Here is a 20161-nt window from a genome sequence, read left to right as displayed (position 1 = left end):
AGAAAGGAGAGGGAATTACAAAGAGTTTTTCCTTTTCATGTTGCTAACATCCATCTGCTCCATAGACACTCTGTTACTGTGTAATTTGGCTTTCCTGTATTATCAGTCTTGTTATTGACTGTCTATTAATAAGCCACATAAATTAAATCTACAGAAACTCTTTGTCTAAGCTGCATCACATTCAACAGAACATACATGTTCTTTTTCTCTGTACACATATCAGTGTGTTTTCATTTTTAATAAATCAATTAATTTATACCATTTAAATAAGTCATGCTTGATGACAAGTATCAAAATACTTATACCTACTCTTACATTCTGACACAATGATCCCCACGCACAGATGTGTTATTTACACACACCGTCACATAGAAAGAAAAGCGAAAAGTTTTTTTGTGGGCCTGCGTTTCTTTCTGCAAAAATCTGGCTTGTCTTTGTGATCATTTTGGATTTCTATTTTTGTGCTTGTAATTTATTTGAGCTTTTTTTTTTCAGGCCACTGTGATGGGTTAGGGTTTGAGTTGCAGCGCCACCTGCTGCCACTGAACAGAACAACAGCCTGTGACCTTTACCCTTCAACCTCCGTGTCTTTTTAAATACGTTTTAAATACTGATATTTATAGATGAAAGGTTCCTCCTGGACCATAATGTGTTTACCTGGAGACAATTTCAAAATTAATAAAATTAATACAATTAAAATAAAACGAGCAGATAAAAAAAAAAAACGGTTTTACATTTGCTGACCTCCGCCATTTCCAGTGTGCTTTCTGCGCATGCGCCACCTCCAAAGACGAGCCGCTGAGGTCGAACTGTTAGATTTCCTCAGTGTCGGTTAAAATAACACAAAATGCCCGGAGACTTTGATAAAGGAGCTTATCCAGAGCCTCCTCGGCAGACTCCGGTTGTGGACAAACAGTCGGGGCTGCCCGACCCGGCGCTCATCATGTCTAAACTGTTTTACTACTCGGTGGACCTGCCTGTCACCACATTTAGAGGTAACTGAAGCTAACAAAGCTAACGATGCTAACAGGACAACAACACACACATGTTGTTTTGACTAAACGTACTGACGTTGAGACATCACAGTATTTCACGTGTAGGATATCACGGCTTTGTGGAGTTAATATAATGCTGAGGAGGTGTTATGATAGGTGTCCATGCACTAACCCTGCACTGTGTTTATTCTCTCATTCAGAGGCTGTGGACAAAATCCGGGCCAACAACAAGTCCGTGTACTACCATCAGAAGTTCCGCCGTGTCCCTGACCTGACGGAGTGCCAGCACGGAGATTATCCCTGCTACTATGAGGCAGAGATGCAGTGGAGGAGAGACTAGTGAGTGACAAATCAAATGATAAATTTGACATCATTTCTGCGCCATCACTGAGTGTGCAGAGCTGCAATTGCAGTTGGCTCCCAGGGCCCCCACAGGGGCCCATAAAATACAGTGGCAGTTAGTTTGCTGTATTTTCATTCATTCATATAAAACGAACTGATGCAACTAAGATCCAAAGGTGGCATCACCTGCATTCTCGCCAAATTTCAAGGCCTGAATTAGGTTATTTCTCCACACACGTTAATGCTTGATAAATGTAATGATCAAGGTCATCGATTACAATATGGCTCAAAGTTATCACTTTCTTGTCAGTACTTAATTTTATTTATTACATGTAAATAATTTAATGGACTTTATGGATAAACCACAGAAATTGGTATATGTATGTTTTGTATAACCATTACCTTGATGGAGGTTCATAGCTTAATTTTGTCCATGTGTCATACAATATTGTGCTAGTTTTGTGACATGCTCAGTCCTGTGCACAAAGCAAGCACAGGGTAATTACTTTTTATTTTTGCTATAGAACAAAGACTGATAAATAACACAGCATATATGTAAATGGATCACGATATTAAGTCTCTCTGGCTCTAAGAACAAATTTGATCATGTAATCTGTTGTTTGAAAATGGATTTGATCATAATTTGGTCACTTTTGTCATCTTCACGCCTCAGTAAAGTTGACCAGGAGATTGTGAAAGTGATCCAGGAGCGTCTGAGGGCCTGCCAGCAAAGAGAGGGAGCCAGCCACCTCCAGAACTGTGCCAATGAAATACAACAGTTCAATGAAGTCACCAAGAACTTTCAGTCACGCTGTAAGTACTAAGGTGTTAGATGCTTCAACGTGTGCAGTAGAAGAAATTTCAAACTCTTCAGTTATTGGAGCAGCTGACAGTAAAAAAAGAATAAGAAACTAAACTGAGAGCCATGCCAGCTTTATGCAAAAAACAGGCTTTTCTTGCATTCTATAGATTTGAGGATTTTGTTGGAGGTCTCATTTGATTTTTTTTTTTTCCCCTCAATGAACCTGGCTCTTTTCAGATGGAGACCTGGGGGCCTATGCCAGTGGAAGGAAATGCCTGATGAAGCAGAAAGAACGAATGATGGCAGCTGAGGCCCAGAGTGTTTAGAACAATTCTCATCTGTGTAATAGTTGTAAAATAAAATGTTGAATGTGTTGGTTTGTCTCTATCCGATGTTATCGAAGCAACTTCACATTTAAAGAGTTAAATTCAGATTTGTCAGAACAGTAAGGAAGTTTTACAGGTGGTAAAACAGTGAGTCTAAAATCTCAGTTAACACCATGAAAGCAAGCTTTTTATTTGGTATGCATTAGTGGTTTGGCCATCTTTATTGTAAACTGATCGATATGTGCTTTTGTACCCATAAGATCCACAAATGAGACTAGACAGATCTACACAAAATGACGATACAAAGACCCTGAAATGTAATACCCTCATGAAGATGCAGGATTTTAGAAGGTTAATATTAAGTTGTATAATTAACATACTGCATTAGCAAAGTACTATTCTGCAATCTACACTTGTCCCTTTGAGCTCATATGCAAAAAAATTAGACTGCACAGTGAATGTGTCAGAACGTTTATTCAACGATTCTCTGTACAAAAAAAAAAAAAAAAAAAAAAAAAAAAGACTTTATGAGGCAGGTGGCTGGACAGTCTGCCCCCTCTGCACGGACACCCTGGTGTGAGTCTTGGCCAGATGGTCAGTGAACTCCTGCAAACACCACATAAGAAGGAATGTTAATACTTAAGCCTTGTGTGTTAAAATTATGAAACAGTCCAGTCTGCGTACGATACCTGGTAAGGAGACTTGGTGAAGACGGTCTCCTTCCAGAGATCAGGGGTCAGGTAACTGTAAGTCTTGGAGATGGCATCAAAGGTGGCCTTGGCTGAGGAGGAAACCACAGAAACCATGAGTATATGCTTTTAGATGGAGACTTTAGCAGGAAAAATTGTTTTGTTGAGGATTGTTGAGCATCAAAAAGGGGAACAGAGGAGACCACGCAACAGTCTTTCTGCCGTGCATTATAATACTCATTTCTTTCTCTCCTGATAACGACAACTACACCACTGCAGAGGTGAAGCTGAGCAGAGCAAGGAGAAAATGAGAAACACTGGCTAATGGAATGCACAGAAGCAATTGGAAGACGCTTACCGAAGTTGCCAAGAGTGGCAGTGCAGCCCCTTGCAGAGGTGTAGCAGTCATCAATACCAGCCATCATCAGCAGTTTCTTGGGAACAGGGGCAGACACGATGCCAGTACCACGGGGGGCAGGGATGAGACGCACCAGGACAGAGCCGCACCGACCAGTCACCTTGCAGGGTACAGTGTGGGGCTTGCCAATCTTGTTACCCCAATAACCTCTCCTGACAGGGACAATGGACAGCTTGGCCAGAATGATGGCTCCACGAATGGCTGTGGCCACTTCTTTGGAGCACTTCACTCCGAGACCAACATGGCCGTTGTAGTCACCAATGGCAACAAAGGCCTGTAAATCAATTCAGGTCAACAGTGTTAAGAGTTAGACATTGGTATCAGAATCACAAGATAGCACAGCTTAACAAGAGGAGAACCGAGTTTAAATGCAAATAGAAGGAGAAAAAAAAAAAAAAAAGACTAACCTTAAACCTAGTACGCTGACCAGCCCTGGTCTGTTTCTGGACAGGCATGATCTTCAGCACCTCATCCTTCAGGCCAGAACCCAGGAAGAAGTCGATGATCTCAGACTCCTGCGAGAAAAGAAAGGGAGCGCATTAGATCAGGATTTCTTACTGAACATCTAGGCCATCACGCCATCATATTCAATTCCTGCTTCATTAAGTCCCTTCATAACTCACATGTCAACCACTTCAGGGGCTTTGTCAAAAATCAATAGAACAGCATTACACTGTAATTGTCAGGTATTACTCCAGTGTGACGGTCCTGGAAATTCACATCGAATATGGCAGCCAATAACTAAATGGTTGTCCTTAGGAGAAGCTGGTGGACCACATTGGGGACATTTACAAGTCTTTAAAGAGTACAGAGCCAATTTTACTTCCATCTGATTGCTTGTAACAGGTTGGCCATGTTCTGCTCACCTTGATGGGCAGAGAATAAAGGTAGATCTCCTCCAGGGACTTGATCTTCATGTCCTTAACCAGCCGGCCCAGCTTGGTGACTGGCACCCACTGACGGAGCAGAGAGCATGTTCTGAGTTAACACTTCCAGGTGTGAAGTGGCTGCACACCGAGCTAAACGAAGGTCCGGGTCTGAAACTTACTTCCTTGTCCTCGGACTTGCCGCCACGGGCACCGCGGCCCCTGCCACGGCCTCTGCCGCGTCCACGGCCCCGGCCGCCGCGGCCACCAGCGCCAAAGCCTCCGCGGAAACCTCCTCTACCACCGGCGTCGTCCGCCATTTGCTGTAGAAAAAAAAAGCATGCGTTTAAAATTTACTTTTATTTCTTACCTTAATTTTTTTCGGAATATCAGTACACATTGTGTACCCGAGCACGCCGCCATGTTGAAGGTAGCGATCGTCTCTTAAATATCTAAATATGCTGAACTTCGCTGTATTATGCCGATAAATGTTTAGCGCGTTTCACAAAACGGACTTTCCGTTAATCTTGTGTGACAGAGTTGATGTCTTTGGCTAAACGATGTTGGAGATGCAACCGGATTTGTCCCAGAATGAAAAGCACCTGAGTGCGACTTACGTGATCGATATAACAGGAAGAAGGCCTGCGAGAAGTTCCAACGGCTTTTATTCGGAGATGTTATCGCGATATTTCGACCCTGAGCTGCACTGACTGCCCTCTGCAGGCAGCTTTTCCATATTGTTCAGAAAATATGCTGTTATCAACATCACCTACCTTCTGTGAGCTTCACTGAATAAGGTCATTTCTGATTATTATACATGAGGATAATTTATTTGGATTGCTAGAAAATCTATGGAAAACAGACATGTCATAGCTTCTCAAATGTAAATATTCTCTGCTTTCTCTGTTTTGCTTTGTTTTTTTTTTATGGCAGCAAAACAAGATATTTTTATTTTTAACTTTCAATCAGATGAAACAAGAAATTTTAATATCTAATTTGGGGCTTCAGGAAATAATGATGACCATTACAAACAACTGTTTATTTTAATTAAACAAGCAATCAGCAATTTAAGGAAATTATTGTGTATTTGCTGTTCTTCTGTGCTGGAGTAATGCAACCCTGTACCAGGCTTTCTGAGCATTAATGACTTGAGACACAGAAACACCAGAAGCAACTTAATAAAATCACTTTTTTCACAAAAAATGAGCAGAAAACTAGAATTTGTCACTCCCCTACTCATTGTTAATCACTTCTTAACAAAAATTCACTTACTTCTCTCTTGAATGAAGATAATGATATTTAAGACTTTATTTACAAAATAGAGGAAACTACTACAAAAAGCTGTTATTAATTCACTCATTTTAACCCGAAAAACACTAATCTTCAAATAATTAGTTCATGTGGAAAGTATACACCGTTAACTACTAGCAGCAGGACTGACTTCTCCCTCAGCAGTTACTGTTGCTGCTACTTGGAGTCCCACTCGAGCTCCCACTGCTCTCTCCGAGGTCCTCCTCCTCTTCCTCATGCAGATCATCCATCACCTCCAGGCTCTCACAGATAAGACCTATCTGCCTCTTCATATGGGCCATGGTGCTCTGCATCCTCCTCATCTTCCTTTGCAGGGCAGTAGCAATGGCCCTGTGGTTTCTCTGTCTGGCTTCATACTCCTGCCTTAGTTGCTTATAGCAGTTGTGCTCAGCCTGGGTGCGGTGGGAGAGTATCGTCCCACAGCCCATGTGGCAGGGCTGTCGCCAGTGTTCGCAGTGGCGAGCATGGGCATCCAAGTCCCTTCGCAGTAGCTGTGCTCGGCAGCCATGGTATGGACAAGGGATGAGCTCGAACAGACAGCTCATACTGTGGCAGTACTGTTCTGAGAGGGGGAAGGTCTCTGTACAACCACGGATCTCATTCTTACACTGTAAGAGATCACAAACAGAGCTTTAGAGCTCTTAAGGCTTATAATGAGGCTTGTAATGATGATCTTTTTTGTTTTCTTCAGAATGTGGCCACATAAAACGTCACATTGACAGGACACACCATTATCCAAGGATACAAATTCATGTCTTTCCCACCTTGGTCTTCATGCGTCCAATAGATTTGCTCAGCTTGAACATGACAAAGATCAAGCTTGGGTTAACAGGCTTCCTGCAGCAGGGACATGTTTCCTGCCTATGGAGGATAACAAGAGTTATTCCCATTCTCCTGCATGAGCAAAACCCATGCATCGCAACTGCATGATGTTCATTCCAGTGGTGTTGACCCATGTTGTGTTTGGTACCTCTTTAGCCACTGCAGTATACATTTCTTGCAGAAGATGTGATGACATGCTGCTCTCACTGGACACCTGAGGACCCCCTGGCATATGGTACAGATCAGATCATAGTCTGGGGTGTCCACGAACAGCTCTACATCGTAGCCCCCACTCTGTGTTGACGCCTCTGGGTCCGCCTGGATGTGGCCAACATAAACACTACTTCACTCTGGGCCATCATTGCGTATTATGACTATATTTTAAGGGAGCTTATAGGTGAAGTATTCAACAGTTTAGGAGATGAACAGACTGAAAGTTTGCCTGCTTTCTTTACAGGTGTAAAATACTGGTTCAACAGTTGCCATGAACTCATCCGCAGTGTTTTTACCATAAAGGTAAAGGCACAAAGCAGAATTGTTCTGGAAAGTTGTATGACATGATTACAAAACACTAAAGTGTTTCCACAACAAAACACATTAAAGTGGATTTACACATTCAATTAGTGGATTTAAAACTAAATGTTTTAATTAAATCAAACATATCATTAAAATTAATAGCATAAAATGTCAGTAAAAAGAGAATAAAGGTGTGAAAAACGCCTGATGAAAAAGAAGCTGTTGTCTACTCACCATATTAACTTTCTTTCCTCAGCCTGTTTCCATTCCCGGTGCTGGTTGACTACATATCGATCCTCTCACATGTCATACAAGAAACACTCACACCCTCGTTATCAAAGCAACAGACACATGAACATTCCTGACAAAACATGACGGAGGTACAGTCACTTCCATCCCCACCCCCCTTTTTTTCTCAGTGTGTGTGAGTGTGTGTATGTATGTGTGGACAAATGAAAACAGTAAGCGGTAACACGAGGGCAGATAATGGCGCTCATTATGGGGCGTCCTTTCCCTGCTGTTCTAGCATCACAGTTCAGCCTCCACATGTAAGCGCAGACCTTTAAACATGAATGGCCTCAGCTGGCTCTATTGTTCAAAAGCGAAAATGGCATTTTAATTGAAATAGTGCATTTTGCTTCACCGTTTATACACGAGCGTTTGTATTCGTATATTTTTAATGTATTTGATAATGTATTTGATTTCTATCTATTTGCATGTTGTCAATAAAAGCGGAATTTTTACCGTTAACAGTACTGAAAACCTTCTGGCCAATCAGAGCTCCGTGCGCCCGGATGACGTACAATGCATGCGACTCAGGCCATCAACATGCGGGATGGCTGTGTTGACTGTATCCAACGTGTGAAGTGAGGAATGTCATTTTAATCAGCCAAGCTGCCGAAACATTTCGTTTTGGGTGTATAACTCACGAGAAACATGGCGAATATCAGCCTTCAGTTCAAAACAAAGTAAGTTTTTTCGTCATATAACACATCTAGGCTGCAGACGTGTTAGCATGGCTAATACAAGCTACGCTAAATTGTCACTTAACATTCACGGCTCAGTCATATGTTTCTATTATATCATTACAGTTATGCTGTTTCCAGCAAGATTGAGCCGTTTTATAAAGGCGGGAAGGTGCAGGTGAGTGGTGGCACTGCCGCAGGTTTGTGGGTAAAACAAGATTAAAACAAGATTTATCCGGAAGCCAGTATTCTGTACCCTGACTGTACCCTGACTTTCATTTCAGGGTACAGAAATTGGGTTCTCAACTAAAGACAGGATACAACAGTTTTCACAAAACAACTTTGACAGTTAAATGTCACGATTGCACCTTTAACCTTTAAACACTGTGTTTGTGTTTTTCAGATCAGCAAAGATGAGAATCACATCTTTTGTACTTGTGGCTCTCGTGTCAATGTTTTGGAGATCAGCACTGGGAAGATTGTCCATAGTGTTGAACATGTGAGTGCACAGTGGGTGGTTAGACATGAAGCCTGCGGCCATAAAAATTCTGGTGTTTAAAACAACAGAGCACATGTTTTAAATTAAGTTTGTCAGACATCTTTCTGCTCTTCAAGGATTTCCTACTTTCCTTTTACACCACAATGGAAAGATGTTTTAACATGCCATCCATAACATTTGTTTCTACGGTTTTTCTGCTAATTAGCATTTCCTCTGTTAGAATTTCAATGATTTGTACATTTTTATCTATCTGTCCTGAGAATCTTTCCATCATTTTTGTCAATGCTGTAAATGTAGGACGATCAAGAGGACATTACATCTTTCGCTCTCAGCTGTGATGATGAGGTAGTGCTCACGCTTTAACTACTCATTATTTACTCATTGTGAATTTGCTGTGTGTTCAATCATCAACCTAGAAAAGAGTATTAAGAATGTGTTTATGTCCTTGCTCTGTGTCCCATTACAGATGCTAGTAACAGCCAGCAGGGCTTTGCTGCTGAAGCAGTGGGACTGGAGACAAGCTCAATGTACTCGCTCCTGGAGAGCCATTCACACTGTGCCTGTAGCCAGCATGACGTTTGATTCTACCTCTACGCTCCTAGCTACAGGTGAGCTGACACTGGACTAATACTAGCCCTTTACAGCTGCTATAGCGACATTTTACAGCTTACAGAGTTTGTCTCTCTTGTTGTCCTACAGGTGGTTGTGACAGCACCATCAAGATTTGGGATGTGGTGAAGCAGTACTGCACTCATAACCTGAAGGGGTCATCTGGTGTTGTGCAGTAAGTCCAGATACCTGAAATCCTTCAATTACTGTTTTCAACAGAAGTCGTGGCTTTGCACATGCAAGGTCTGAAAAGGCTGGTCAGCTTTCACTCAGGTGGTAGTGTGTGTCATCCAAGTTGGTTGTTTCCACATCTAAGTGGAGTCATGATTATACTTTTTGTAATAGTGTTGTTTCAGCATAAATACATTAGAGAAATGTCTTTTGGTTTAATTAAAAATATTTAAAGATAAGAATTTCACCAATGAATGCAAATGCTGGTTTTGTAGGTGGGTAATATCACATTTATGGACATTTTCTTAATATAAATAGTTTTTTGTGTTGTAGTATTATCACACACACACACACACACACACACACAAAATGAAAAGGTCAAAGCCGGAAAATTACAGATTTCATAACACCCATGTTAGTTATTCAGAAACTATTGTAACTATCGTTGTGTATCTGTGCAGCCTGGTCCAGTTCCACCCTGATATCAGCCGCCTACAGCTCTTCTCGTCCTCTCTGGATTGCGGCATTCGGCTTTGGGACCTGCGCTCCAGTCAGTGTGTGTGTGTGCTGCAAAGCCACTACAGCACTGTCACATCTCTATGCTTCAGCCCTGATGGTGGCACCATGGTCAGGTATGATACTGTGTGTGAACTCCTAACCATTTGATGTTAGTCAAACCTAGAAACTACTTCATTTTTGTCTGATTTCTTAAGCTTCGGGTTTTAAGCTGGTTTGTCTGCTGTTTGTAACTGTGTGCTCATTTTTATTTTTAGCTCCGGCAGAGATAAGATCTGCACTGTGTGGGACCTAGAGACGAAGAAGGTGAAGAGGACTGTCCCTGTGTATGAGGTGAGGCAAATGTTGAAAGATCTTTATTTAATTCCTCATGAGAGGATAATATAGGAGTAAGTCTGAACTGGATTTGTTGAATACTTTGTGTGTTATCTCGGTCAGGCTGTGGAGGGAGTTGTGCTGCTGCCTGAGAATGAAGATTTCTCCCAAATTGGAGTAAAGAGCAGGGACTTGCATTTCATCACAGCTGGCAGCAAAGGTCCGGTTTCTGCGCTGTTCTGGAAATGCAAACCGTCTTTCTTACTTTCTCTTTCTGATTCAGCTCTCTTTCTTTTGCTTACCTGTAGGTGTGTTGAGAGTGTGGGAAGCCAGCACAGCACGTTGTGTGTATACTCAGACCCTCCCCTCCACCCCTGTCTCTGGGGAGGAGAAGGACGATGACTCCCTCAGTCTAACGTGTCTGCTTCACCTGCCTTCCTCATCCAGACTGGCCACAGTCACTGCAGAACACAACATTCTGCTCTACCAGCTGCCGGCCCTCAGCACACAGCAGCAGGTGGGTAACGTCAGGTGCAATGTCAGACCCCGAGCTAATAACAAATAATGGATTATGTAACTAGTCAGTTTATAAAGTTTGAAAACAAAATTAAATTGATCATCAACAGAAAACTCATCTCAATCATTTCTTTTCTGTGTTCACTTGTAGGCTAAAACAAGTTGGTGTCCATTTTTTATTTTTCATATATGTATAGATAAAATGTCCATTCCTAATATATACATTATTATGTGAAGTCTGTAATATCAAACTAGAGACCGCAGAAATGAACACCTGGTTCTGGTCCCACTGATGCAGATTTAATGGAACTTTTCTGTCCATCCTCTCTCAGTTTGTTGGTTACAGCGATGAGGTGCTCGATGTGAAGTTTCTGGGTAAAGGTGACAGTCACATTGTGGTGGCCACCAACAGCTGCCAACTAAAGGTGTTTGAGCTGCTCACCAACAGCTGCCAGATCCTGTATGGTCACACTGGTAAGTCACCACCGGAGGGCAGTATGTGCTTGTGTAAAAATACAGATGGGCTTTCCCACTAAATGTTATTAATTCTCTCGAGGGCGACATGTTTCTGTGAAACTTATATTTGCTCATAGATGCATATCACAAACAAAAGTATATTATAATGTACTAATAAACACATTTTCACTGCATAACTGTCGATGTAGATCAGTCTTGATAAAAGCATTTGCCTTGTGAGGAAATATAAAAATACATTTACAAACGAAACTCTATTAAATGAATGAAAACAGCTGGGACACTGGACAACTCTGCCTACAATTAAACAGACAGTCTTACACACAATAACCAACTAAAAACTTTAAAGGAAATGAAGTTCGAGTACTTTTTATTTAAAATGTTAGGACTTTAAATACCAAAAGTGTCAAAAGCAGAAAGTATAGTATCATGTATATATGTGTGTAAATGAAAGCTGTCATTAAGCGCACCCACAAGACTCAGGATTCTTGTAGATTCTTTGAAAGGTAACTTGCTGAACAGGTTGGATTTCTCTTTTCTTATTGCTTCTTCTATCTGTTCATCCTCCACAGACACTATTTTCTCCCTCGATGTTTTCAAAAAAGGCTCTCTCTTCGCAAGTTGTGCAAAGGTGAGGACACATCCTGCAAAACTAAATATAAGGGACACAAACAGCAAAAAAAAAAATTCACACTTTGTCAACGTCAACCCAATGTGAAGCCATTTTAGAAATGCTCATTTTGTGTGCATTTCCAGGACAGGTCAGTGCGCATCTGGAAGATTGACAGTGACAGTGGTAAGGTGCGATGTGTGGCCCTGGGCTCCACCCATGCTAACGCCGTGGGTTCCATTACTTGTTCCAGGTAACAGTCCCTTTCATAATCACAGATGAGGAGGAAGCTGAAAGATGTTCAAAAATAATTGATAAAAGTGAATATTGTTTACATTTTTTATTTATTGTGGGTTAATTTTTATTAATTTGTGTGACAGTAATGATCTCCATATTTGTGTCTCTAGAATGAAGGCATCGTTCGTAGTGTCTGGCAGTCAGGACTGTACGGTGAAGGTGTGGGATCTGCCACCAGACTTGTCCAAAACGGAGGCAGATATGTGTCAGCTCACAGTGCGTGCCACAGAGAAGGCACATGATAAGGTATATGGGGAAAAAGGATGCCGACCAGCATATCAGCAAAAAGAAAAAAAAAAAAATATATATTTTTTTTTAGTTAAAAACTGCTATAAGACAACACATTACATTGGTTCAGATTTGAACCTTGCTTATGGATGTTTTGGGTTATTTTTCCAAAAAAAAAAAAAAAAAATCCCTTGCATTGTCATCAGACCAACACTTGCTCCTTTTTTTTCCTCTCTTCTCAAACAAACAAACGAATAAGCAAAATTTACCCAATTGCTTACACGTGGAATCATGGGGAACAAAAGTTCAGGGTGTGTCTATATTTTCTTTTCTTGATATCATCTATATAAAATCAGGCAGATGCTGTTCCTCAATAAGGAAGTGTTTAATTTTCAAATTTATATATGAAAGGCTTTTGTGTGCACGTTTTCTTGTTAAATATTGGAAAGGACCTCAATAGTCTCTGATTTCCTCCACAGTTAAATAATAACTTTTTAGAAAACTGTCATCTGAGAGTCTGTTTTCTACTTTGCTTTAAGACCAATGAGGAAAAAATGCCCGTAAAGGTGAACAGGAAATTCACTTAGCAAAATGAATGGTATGATGTTAATCTCTGACTCTTCATTAAACGTGGCCTTTTGGTTACCTTCCGTTCACTTCAATCTGCATGGATGGTTACGTGTTAAGGTGTTGTTGGCATTTTTATATTTTAATATTGTCAGACATTCACCAAAGGAGTTCTTTTGTGAAATGATGTGACAAATATACAGTTTCTATTTCGAAGTACAAATATGCACAAGAAAGAAGAAACATTTTTTGAAAGTTTTTTTTTGGGGGGGGGGTCAGCATTTAGACTGATGATAATTTGATGTCTCAGTAGGTTTTGTTTTTAAATGACAGAAAGCCAAGAGTAAGAAGGTGGTCTTTGAAATTACCATACAAGGTGATGGAGAAATGTCTAGTGATGAGTAAATTATAGCAGTATTACAGTTATGGATGTGTTACAAGGAAAATAGTTTCAGAATTTGATATTTTCCAAATTTGGACACGTGTTAACAAGAAAAGCTTGGGAGGACATTCCAGCTTGCACACACCCAAGTGAGTCAGTCTTCTGCTGTCTTTACCTTCAGCTTTTCTCATAAGGAAGTCCATAAGAACCAGAGAAACTGATAACATCTGCGAGATGCAGACAAGTAGAACTCTAGTAACTTTTCCTGCTTTTCCGGCTGCACTGCCTTAAAATGCACAATTCAACAGTTGTGTCTATGCCAGTAAACATAGCAAGCTTACTTAAACTTTTCCTTTTTTGTATTTGTTTCCGTGAAAAGAAATTCTTTTGGAATGATCAGATCTCAGATATTTTAGTCACATTTAAGAAGAGAGGCAGTGTAATGGGAGGAATTTAAAGAAGTGATGTCATCTCCACTTTGCTTCTTTTACTCTTCTATCACACCCTTTTTCCATAGTGTTTTTCTGTGCTGACTGTTCTATATTTATTATCATTGTTTTGGGTTAGGGCTATTGCTTATTTTCTCAACCTCCTTTCTTGTCAATACTTCAGGATATTAACAGTGTTGCGGTGTCACCAAATGACAAACTGTTGGCCTCGGGGTCCCAGGACCGAACAGCCAAGCTGTGGTCGCTGGCGGGGGAGGGGAGCATAGGCCTTCTCGGGGTGTTTCGAGGCCACCGTCGTGGCATCTGGGCCGTGTGCTTCTCTCCCATCGACCAGGTGTTGGCCACATCCTCAGCTGATGGCACCACCAAGCTCTGGAGCCTCCAAGACTTCAGCTGCCTCAAGGTTGGCCATAATACCAGAGTTTTTTAGCTACTGGACATATTAATAACTTTATATGTTTATATAGTACTTTTCAAATTGAATTAATATCTGGATGAATGAATTTGCGCTTTTTATTTTTCATGCTTAAAATATGTTTTGTGACTTAATTGCAGATTTTGCTTTTGAGGCATATTGAGGTGTCTCATAGACTTTTCAAGTAGCACAACATCTGTCACTTCAACGCAGGATATATTTAATTGGTGATGCCAAAAATAATTTTTACATACTAATCTTAATTATGTTCCAGGTGAAATTCAGCGGAGGTGGTTAAGATTAATTTTATCCTTCCTCTGCCATTGACTTGCTGACTCAAGCTTCTGCGTTTCGTTTTCAGAGATGTTTTTGATAGTGATGTAGAAATCCTGCGATTGTATTTTTATTTATTTATTTTTTTTAATCTGTCTCTCATTCAGACATTTGAGGGACACGATGCATCAGTACTCAAGGTCATTTTTGTGAGTCGAGGCACTCAGCTTCTCACCAGGTAACTGCCCCACTCCCCCATGTAAAAAGTCTCCCCATAATGCGATTATAAAATGTGCATACAAAGTGACATACACACATCATTGTCAAAATCATACGTACTGAAATACAGATCTGGGTGATTAAAAAGAGAAAGTTTTTAATAAATAAAGTAAATTTAATGCAAAGTATAACAGAATTTTGCAGTATATAAATTTGAATGCTGCAACTTCACATTGTCATGTGATTGTGATAATTATGTGCAATTAAACACATATTTGAATTTTCTTTTGTCAGTGGCTCAGACGGTTTAGTGAAGCTATGGACCATAAAAACAAATGAGTGTGTGAAGACACTGGACGCCCACCAGGACAAAGTGTGGGGTCTCCACACAAACCGCAAAGACGACAAGATGGTGACCGGGTCAGCAGACTCGACCATCACCGTGTGGATGGTAAGTGGGATCTGACCGTTTCTCACCTGCTGCATTTTTTTTGTTTGTTTGTTTGTTTGTTTTTTTCGCAGTTTAATTTTACTGCTTTATAACTAGAACCCATGTGTTTTGTCAAATTTTATACTTTCATGTCCAAACTTTGACTTTCATGTCAATGTATCATCTGTATATTTTAAAAGGAATGTTAACATTGTACTACAGGCTTAGGGGGAAAAAGGGGGTGTTTCCTCTGCAGGGATAACAAATTGTCATGAAATATGCTGTCTTTTGTTCAACATTAGGATGTGACTGAAGTGGAGCTGGCAGAGGAACAGGCCAAACAGGAAGATCAGATACTCAAGTATGTTGCAAATATCATCTCATTACCTTTTAGATAATCTTTTCCCCCATCTTGCTCCTGAGACTGATGTGGTAGTTAAACAGTGTCTATACCTCTTTGAAGGTCAGAGGGTCTACTTGTCTGTCTGTCACTTGATATGTAAAGAAAGGCTGTGTTAGGCTAAAGTGGACTTGATCGTGTCACAGGTCTGGCCTTGCAGACATCAGGGCTACATGTGTTCTGGTTTTCTGATAAACACAGAAAAGAACTTGCATGTCTCAGACCGTCGATTTATATATGTTTTAATGTGAATGTATTTGTTTGGCGGCGTGTTGACACATGAGCAGTCATTTGCATTCTGGTTGGCAGCAGCCAACATAACAAATGGGCTATTATCAGGCGACACAACAGACAGAGAAGACAAATGTTGTGTGTACATTGGTGATTGGTGACCAACGACATATTTCAGCATTACAGCCTTTAGATTTCCTGATCTTGATTATAAAATTTGGCTCTTATCACCTTTTCACAAAAAAATTTGTAATTCAGTATATTAGATTTCTACAATAATTACCTTCTGCCATTGATTTTGGCTCGCCAAAGCAATCCTGTGCATTTGTTGCAGTGTTAGGTTGAAGAGTGAGACCACTTAGAATAACTGCAGTCGAGACACTTTTCATTTGAAAAACAAAAATGTGTGACTTTGTGAATTATCTGGGTATGTTATATATACAACAGTGGTGATTGCTGTATTAATTTGTTTTGTGGTTCGTAACTGAAATTCAGAGAAAACAAGTCTATGTTGGTTCCCTGTGTATGACCATGTGTGTGTTGTGTCTGAAGGCAGCAGGAGTTGTCTAACCTGCTCCATGAGAAGAGATATCTTAAGGCCCTGGGTCTGGCCATTTCACTGGACCAGCCTCAAACTGTGCTCACGGTGATTAAAGGTAATTCATCCCACAAGCCTTTTCCCCAGTCTACCCTGTAATATGACTCTTATGAAGGCACTGACAGCATTCCCAATGATAAATACATTTTCTTGACTTTTTTAAAACCTCCTGCCTGTAATCCATTTAGCTGTTCTTCTCATGACAGGGCCTGTCATCTCACTATTTGTCATCTCTCATTTAAATTCAGTCATCCAAGCCCTCATACGTACAAACACCACTGTGAGACATTGTCCGGTCATCCTCAGTGTACTGAGAAACTCTGACGCTCTCTTCTCTCCGCTCATATAACAAAAGGGAAAAACATTATGATTTGGTAACGCTGTTTCGGGTGGAAATAAAACAAAAAGGATTTTGGGTCAAATTTGAGACTGTTTAACACCCATAGTAAACATCTTATTTATACCCACATTGAGGTCAGGACAATCTCCTACAATATCAGTCACCTCTTGCCGCTTCAGTGGAAAGATCTTTGTCATGCGATAATCCAGCACGTATGTTAGGTGTGCCAAATAAAAAGCAGGTGCATTGTTAGTCTTGCAGAATCATGCTTACTGGTGTCAATTATGCATAGTCATAATTCTCCCTGATAACTTGAGTAATATCCTCTTGTCATCCTTGGTAATCTTACCATGTTCCATTGCTGTGGCAAAAAAACAAGTCTCATGAAATATGCTGCATAAATAAACTTCACTCAACCCAACTTGAATCAGACAACAGGATGTAGTCAAACCTGAGTGCACAACAAATTATTTCCAAGTAAAGAATCTGGTTGTGAGCTTAACACTATTTTGACTGTAGTTTGCATGGCACTGCTTCTACATTTTGTGATCACTAATGATTTCACCTCACTGTGCCAGGGGTAGAGATGTATGCGATATATTTACATTGTGAAGAGGATGTCTTTGTACAAATGTATGCACAAAAACACACACACATTTGTTTTTAATTTCAAAATTATTTTTATTCTACAAAAGGGGCGCAACTCATAATGTCAATACATGAATCAAAGCTGAAAGTGTAGTACCATGACATAAACCATCTTTGAATTTGGAAATTGATGTGTGCGAGATGACAATTTTTTCTCTAACTACCACAGATGTGACATGAGAAGATGGACCTCAGCTGTCGCTTTTCTGCTGTCTCTGACATATTGTTCTCTATTGTGCTCAGCAATCTGTCAGGGGGAGGAGGGGCGTGAGCTGCTGCAGAAGACACTACTGAAACTGCGACTTGATCAGAAAGGTAGCATGAATAGAAACAGCAAAATAAATCCAGTGCACATATACAGGCTGTCTGCATATTCACAATGAACCGTTGCAAAAGTTGTGACAGTTTATCGCAAAAGGTAAAACTCTGATTATCACTCCTGCCTTTTTCCCCTCACACTCTACCCTGTATTGGCTTCATCACCACTCAGAGTCACTCCTGCGGTACTGCGTGGTGTGGAACACCAATGCCAGAAACTGCCTGGATGCCCAGGCTGTCCTTCAGGTGCTTCTCAAACATCTGCCACCTGAGGAGCTGCTGCAGTACCAGGGCGCCCGAACACACCTGGAGGGTCTCATCCCATATACAGGTGGGTGGAGATATATTTGCTTGGACATAGAAAATTTTAATTTATTGATCCCAAACTGGGGAAGTCTGTTACATTTGTGTCAAGGACAAACAAATAATGTTACACAGAGGAGGCAATGATGGCTATTTGTATTGTAAAATGCCCACATTATGCATCTGTGTATTAAAAGAAAACTCCAAACAAATCCCAAACAATTTATTGATTGACTATAGAGAAATAGAAAAAAAAAACATAATACAACACAAAGAATAATAAGATGAGAGGCTGTCCTTTTCAGCTTGGCAAAGTTGAACTGCTGCTGAAGAGCCATTGCTTGTGAACTTGCTGGTATATTAACGATCTGATGAAGGAACAGGTTTTAAAACATGTTACATGTGCTCGTCTAATTTTTGGGAGATGAGGTTTTATTTTGGAGAGATGGGTGTGTCTCAGGAATGTTCCACATATTTCCCATCTTTAAAAAGCTGCATGATCCTGTAATGACCGATTCCTCTTCTGCCTCTCACAGAGAGACACATGCAGAGGATTGGACATTTGCTACAGGCGTCCATGTTTCTGAACTACATGTGGCAGACAATGAGAGTGGCTGGAGCACCGTGCAGGTGAGAGTCCCAAGCTGTGAATGAAATCTCTCAAACTCATCAACCCACCAAAGACCTTGCCTAGGGGTTTCTTTCCTGTAAAAAGACACACCACAGTCTGTATTTTTATGGGTCAAACGCACAATGAAGATTTGATTATTCAAGGTGAACGCTGGAATCCAGGAAGACAATAAGCTGGTATTCTTGGCCATAGAGTAGCATTCTTAGCCTTAAACCAGACATGCTGCCACATTTTTTCTTCTTTTTCTTCACATCTTTTGTGAATGAAGCTTTGTTTCATAAAGTGAAATCTTGCTAGATTTTACTGTAAATAGGTGTGCTTCGCATTCCCTGAAACTGATGCCCTCTGTGATATCTGTAGCATGGGCCAAGACGAAGAAATGGACACCACTCCTCTTACACAAGCCCAACCTTTCCTGATAATCGACGAAGAGAAACGAAGGAGCAGCGGCAAGGAGCGGCAAGATGGTGGGGATGACAGTGATAGTGGACAAGACGAAGATGCAAATTTACCTGCAGTGGAGGAAGGGGAGGAGGAGGAGGAGGAGGAAGAAGAGGTTAGTGTCACCAAGAAAGCCTCCACAAACAACAGGAGGCTAAAAAATGGAGAGAGTGCCACAACAAATGGCAACCACCACTCTGAAAGTGAGGAGAGTTCAGAGGATGAAGATATGGAGGAAAATACAAATGACCAAACTAAAATAGTGAAATCTCACCCAGTTTCTCCTCCTCCTCAATGCCAGACATTTGTTAGCTGACAGGGATCACCAAGCAAAACACAGATGACTCACTCCCGAAGACAAACAAAACTATTCAGGAGGTTCTCTTATCTCGGACCATTCGCTGCAATGACACAGTGAACGTGTGATACAAACAGTACAGATAACGGGCCTCTCTTTCCTGGTTTCCTCAGTCAAAACTGACAGAAAAGAGGTTGAGATGTCAGAGGTGAAAAAGTAGAAGAATGTAAAAACAGGTTCAAGCTCGGGTTATCATCCTTCACAGCTAACACCAGGACACATTGTCTGGTTCTGTAACCTTGCATACGGCCTCCACATCACAAAAGGTTTCTTATATTACCATGCTTTTTTATGTCATGTCAAAAATAGTTTATAAAATAAACAATGTGTTCCTTCTGATTAAAAAAAAAAAAAAAAAAAAAAACTAAAATGACTTTTTTTTTGTGTTGCAATATGACATCTAAGTTGCAGAAGAATCTTTTAACCATGCGTCATTCAAATGCTGAGTACCGTAATTTCTGGACTTTAAGCCACTTATTTTTTCACACGCTTTGAACCCTGAGGCTTAAACAACTATGCGACTAATTTTTGTATTTTTACGGGTAACAAGCTTCATGCTGCCAATACATTTAGCGTCACATCAGACCAATGAAATGACCCAACAGGTCACAGTGGACCAATTAAATTGTTGGAATTACATTAAACGCAGTCGCACTACATTCTTCAGATCAGTCATTTATTTTGCGCTTCATGCACACACCTTTATCATGGAAAACACACGAAGCAATGCATATGATGCAGCTCTCAAGTTAAAGTCGATCGATCTGGTGAAAAGGCGAAATCTTTCTGTGTAACATAATTCCTGCCATATGCAATTTCCTCCCATATTTCCGACAACTGCGGCTTATAAACAAGTGCGGCCTATATATGT

General features: G+C 40.7%; 4 protein-coding genes across 4 annotated transcripts; 2 read left to right on the top strand and 2 right to left on the bottom strand.

Annotated features, from left to right (window-relative positions):
• Positions 1–781: 781 nt before the first annotated feature.
• Positions 782–2531, top strand: ndufb10 (NADH:ubiquinone oxidoreductase subunit B10). Its single transcript, XM_029508593.1, has 4 exons — positions 782–995; positions 1196–1334; positions 2011–2150; positions 2377–2531. Exons 1-4 carry the CDS (start codon positions 848–850, stop codon positions 2463–2465), a joined length of 516 nt encoding a protein of 171 aa, XP_029364453.1. The 5' UTR covers positions 782–847; the 3' UTR covers positions 2466–2531.
• Positions 2532–2963: 432 nt separating this feature from the next.
• rps2 (ribosomal protein S2) lies at positions 2964–5102 on the bottom strand. The gene is made up of 7 exons (XM_029508589.1): positions 5056–5102; positions 4621–4761; positions 4439–4528; positions 3980–4087; positions 3513–3846; positions 3155–3246; positions 2964–3071 (listed from the first exon to the last, which is right to left on the bottom strand). Exons 2-7 carry the CDS (start codon positions 4756–4758, stop codon positions 2991–2993), a joined length of 843 nt encoding a protein of 280 aa, XP_029364449.1. The 5' UTR covers positions 4759–4761; positions 5056–5102; the 3' UTR covers positions 2964–2990.
• A 709-nt stretch (positions 5103–5811) lies between these two features.
• rnf151 (ring finger protein 151) lies at positions 5812–7419 on the bottom strand. The gene is made up of 4 exons (XM_029508590.1): positions 7322–7419; positions 6720–6889; positions 6514–6610; positions 5812–6357 (listed from the first exon to the last, which is right to left on the bottom strand). Exons 1-4 carry the CDS (start codon positions 7322–7324, stop codon positions 5887–5889), a joined length of 741 nt encoding a protein of 246 aa, XP_029364450.1. The 5' UTR covers positions 7325–7419; the 3' UTR covers positions 5812–5886.
• A 498-nt stretch (positions 7420–7917) lies between these two features.
• On the top strand, positions 7918–19627 carry tbl3 (transducin beta like 3). Its single transcript, XM_029508554.1, has 23 exons — positions 7918–8055; positions 8179–8230; positions 8456–8551; positions 8849–8896; positions 9018–9159; positions 9251–9335; positions 9793–9963; positions 10105–10180; positions 10286–10382; positions 10471–10679; positions 11011–11152; positions 11725–11783; positions 11909–12015; positions 12170–12305; positions 13849–14088; positions 14541–14611; positions 14887–15043; positions 15325–15383; positions 16206–16309; positions 17483–17554; positions 17730–17888; positions 18397–18490; positions 18852–19627. Exons 1-23 carry the CDS (start codon positions 8024–8026, stop codon positions 19246–19248), a joined length of 2805 nt encoding a protein of 934 aa, XP_029364414.1. The 5' UTR covers positions 7918–8023; the 3' UTR covers positions 19249–19627.
• The last annotated feature ends 534 nt before the right edge of the window (positions 19628–20161 follow it).

This window comes from Echeneis naucrates, chromosome 8, assembly GCF_900963305.1.
Source record: "Echeneis naucrates chromosome 8, fEcheNa1.1, whole genome shotgun sequence".
NCBI lineage: Eukaryota > Metazoa > Chordata > Actinopteri > Carangiformes > Echeneidae > Echeneis > Echeneis naucrates.
The sequence above is the reverse complement of the archived record's forward strand: the minus strand, read 5'-3'. Positions and strand labels throughout refer to the sequence as shown.

Bases quoted from the DNA above. Each gene is read 5' to 3' on its own strand.
- ndufb10 (XM_029508593.1), top strand. From the start codon at position 848: ATGCCCGGAGACTTTGATAAAGGAGCTTATCCAGAGCCTCCTCGGCAG. The intron at 996-1,195 runs GTAACTGAAGCT...TCTCTCATTCAG, and splicing joins GCCTGTCACCACATTTAGAG to AGGCTGTGGACAAAATCCGG. The intron at 2,151-2,376 runs GTAAGTACTAAG...GGCTCTTTTCAG, and splicing joins CAAGAACTTTCAGTCACGCT to ATGGAGACCTGGGGGCCTAT.
- rps2 (XM_029508589.1), bottom strand. From the start codon at position 4,758: ATGGCGGACGACGCCGGTGGTAGAGGAGGTTTCCGCGGAGGCTTTGGC. The intron at 4,529-4,620 runs GTAAGTTTCAGA...CTGCTCCGTCAG, and splicing joins GCAAGTCCGAGGACAAGGAA to TGGGTGCCAGTCACCAAGCT. The intron at 4,088-4,438 runs GTGAGCAGAACA...CTTTTCTCGCAG, and splicing joins TTTATTCTCTGCCCATCAAG to GAGTCTGAGATCATCGACTT.
- rnf151 (XM_029508590.1), bottom strand. The intron at 6,611-6,719 runs GTACCAAACACA...TATCCTCCATAG, and splicing joins ATACTGCAGTGGCTAAAGAG to GCAGGAAACATGTCCCTGCT. The intron at 6,358-6,513 runs GTGGGAAAGACA...GATCTCTTACAG, and splicing joins TTGGACGCATGAAGACCAAG to TGTAAGAATGAGATCCGTGG.
- tbl3 (XM_029508554.1), top strand. From the start codon at position 8,024: ATGGCGAATATCAGCCTTCAGTTCAAAACAAA. The intron at 10,680-11,010 runs GTGGGTAACGTC...ATCCTCTCTCAG, and splicing joins CCCTCAGCACACAGCAGCAG to TTTGTTGGTTACAGCGATGA. The intron at 14,612-14,886 runs GTAACTGCCCCA...TTCTTTTGTCAG, and splicing joins GGCACTCAGCTTCTCACCAG to TGGCTCAGACGGTTTAGTGA.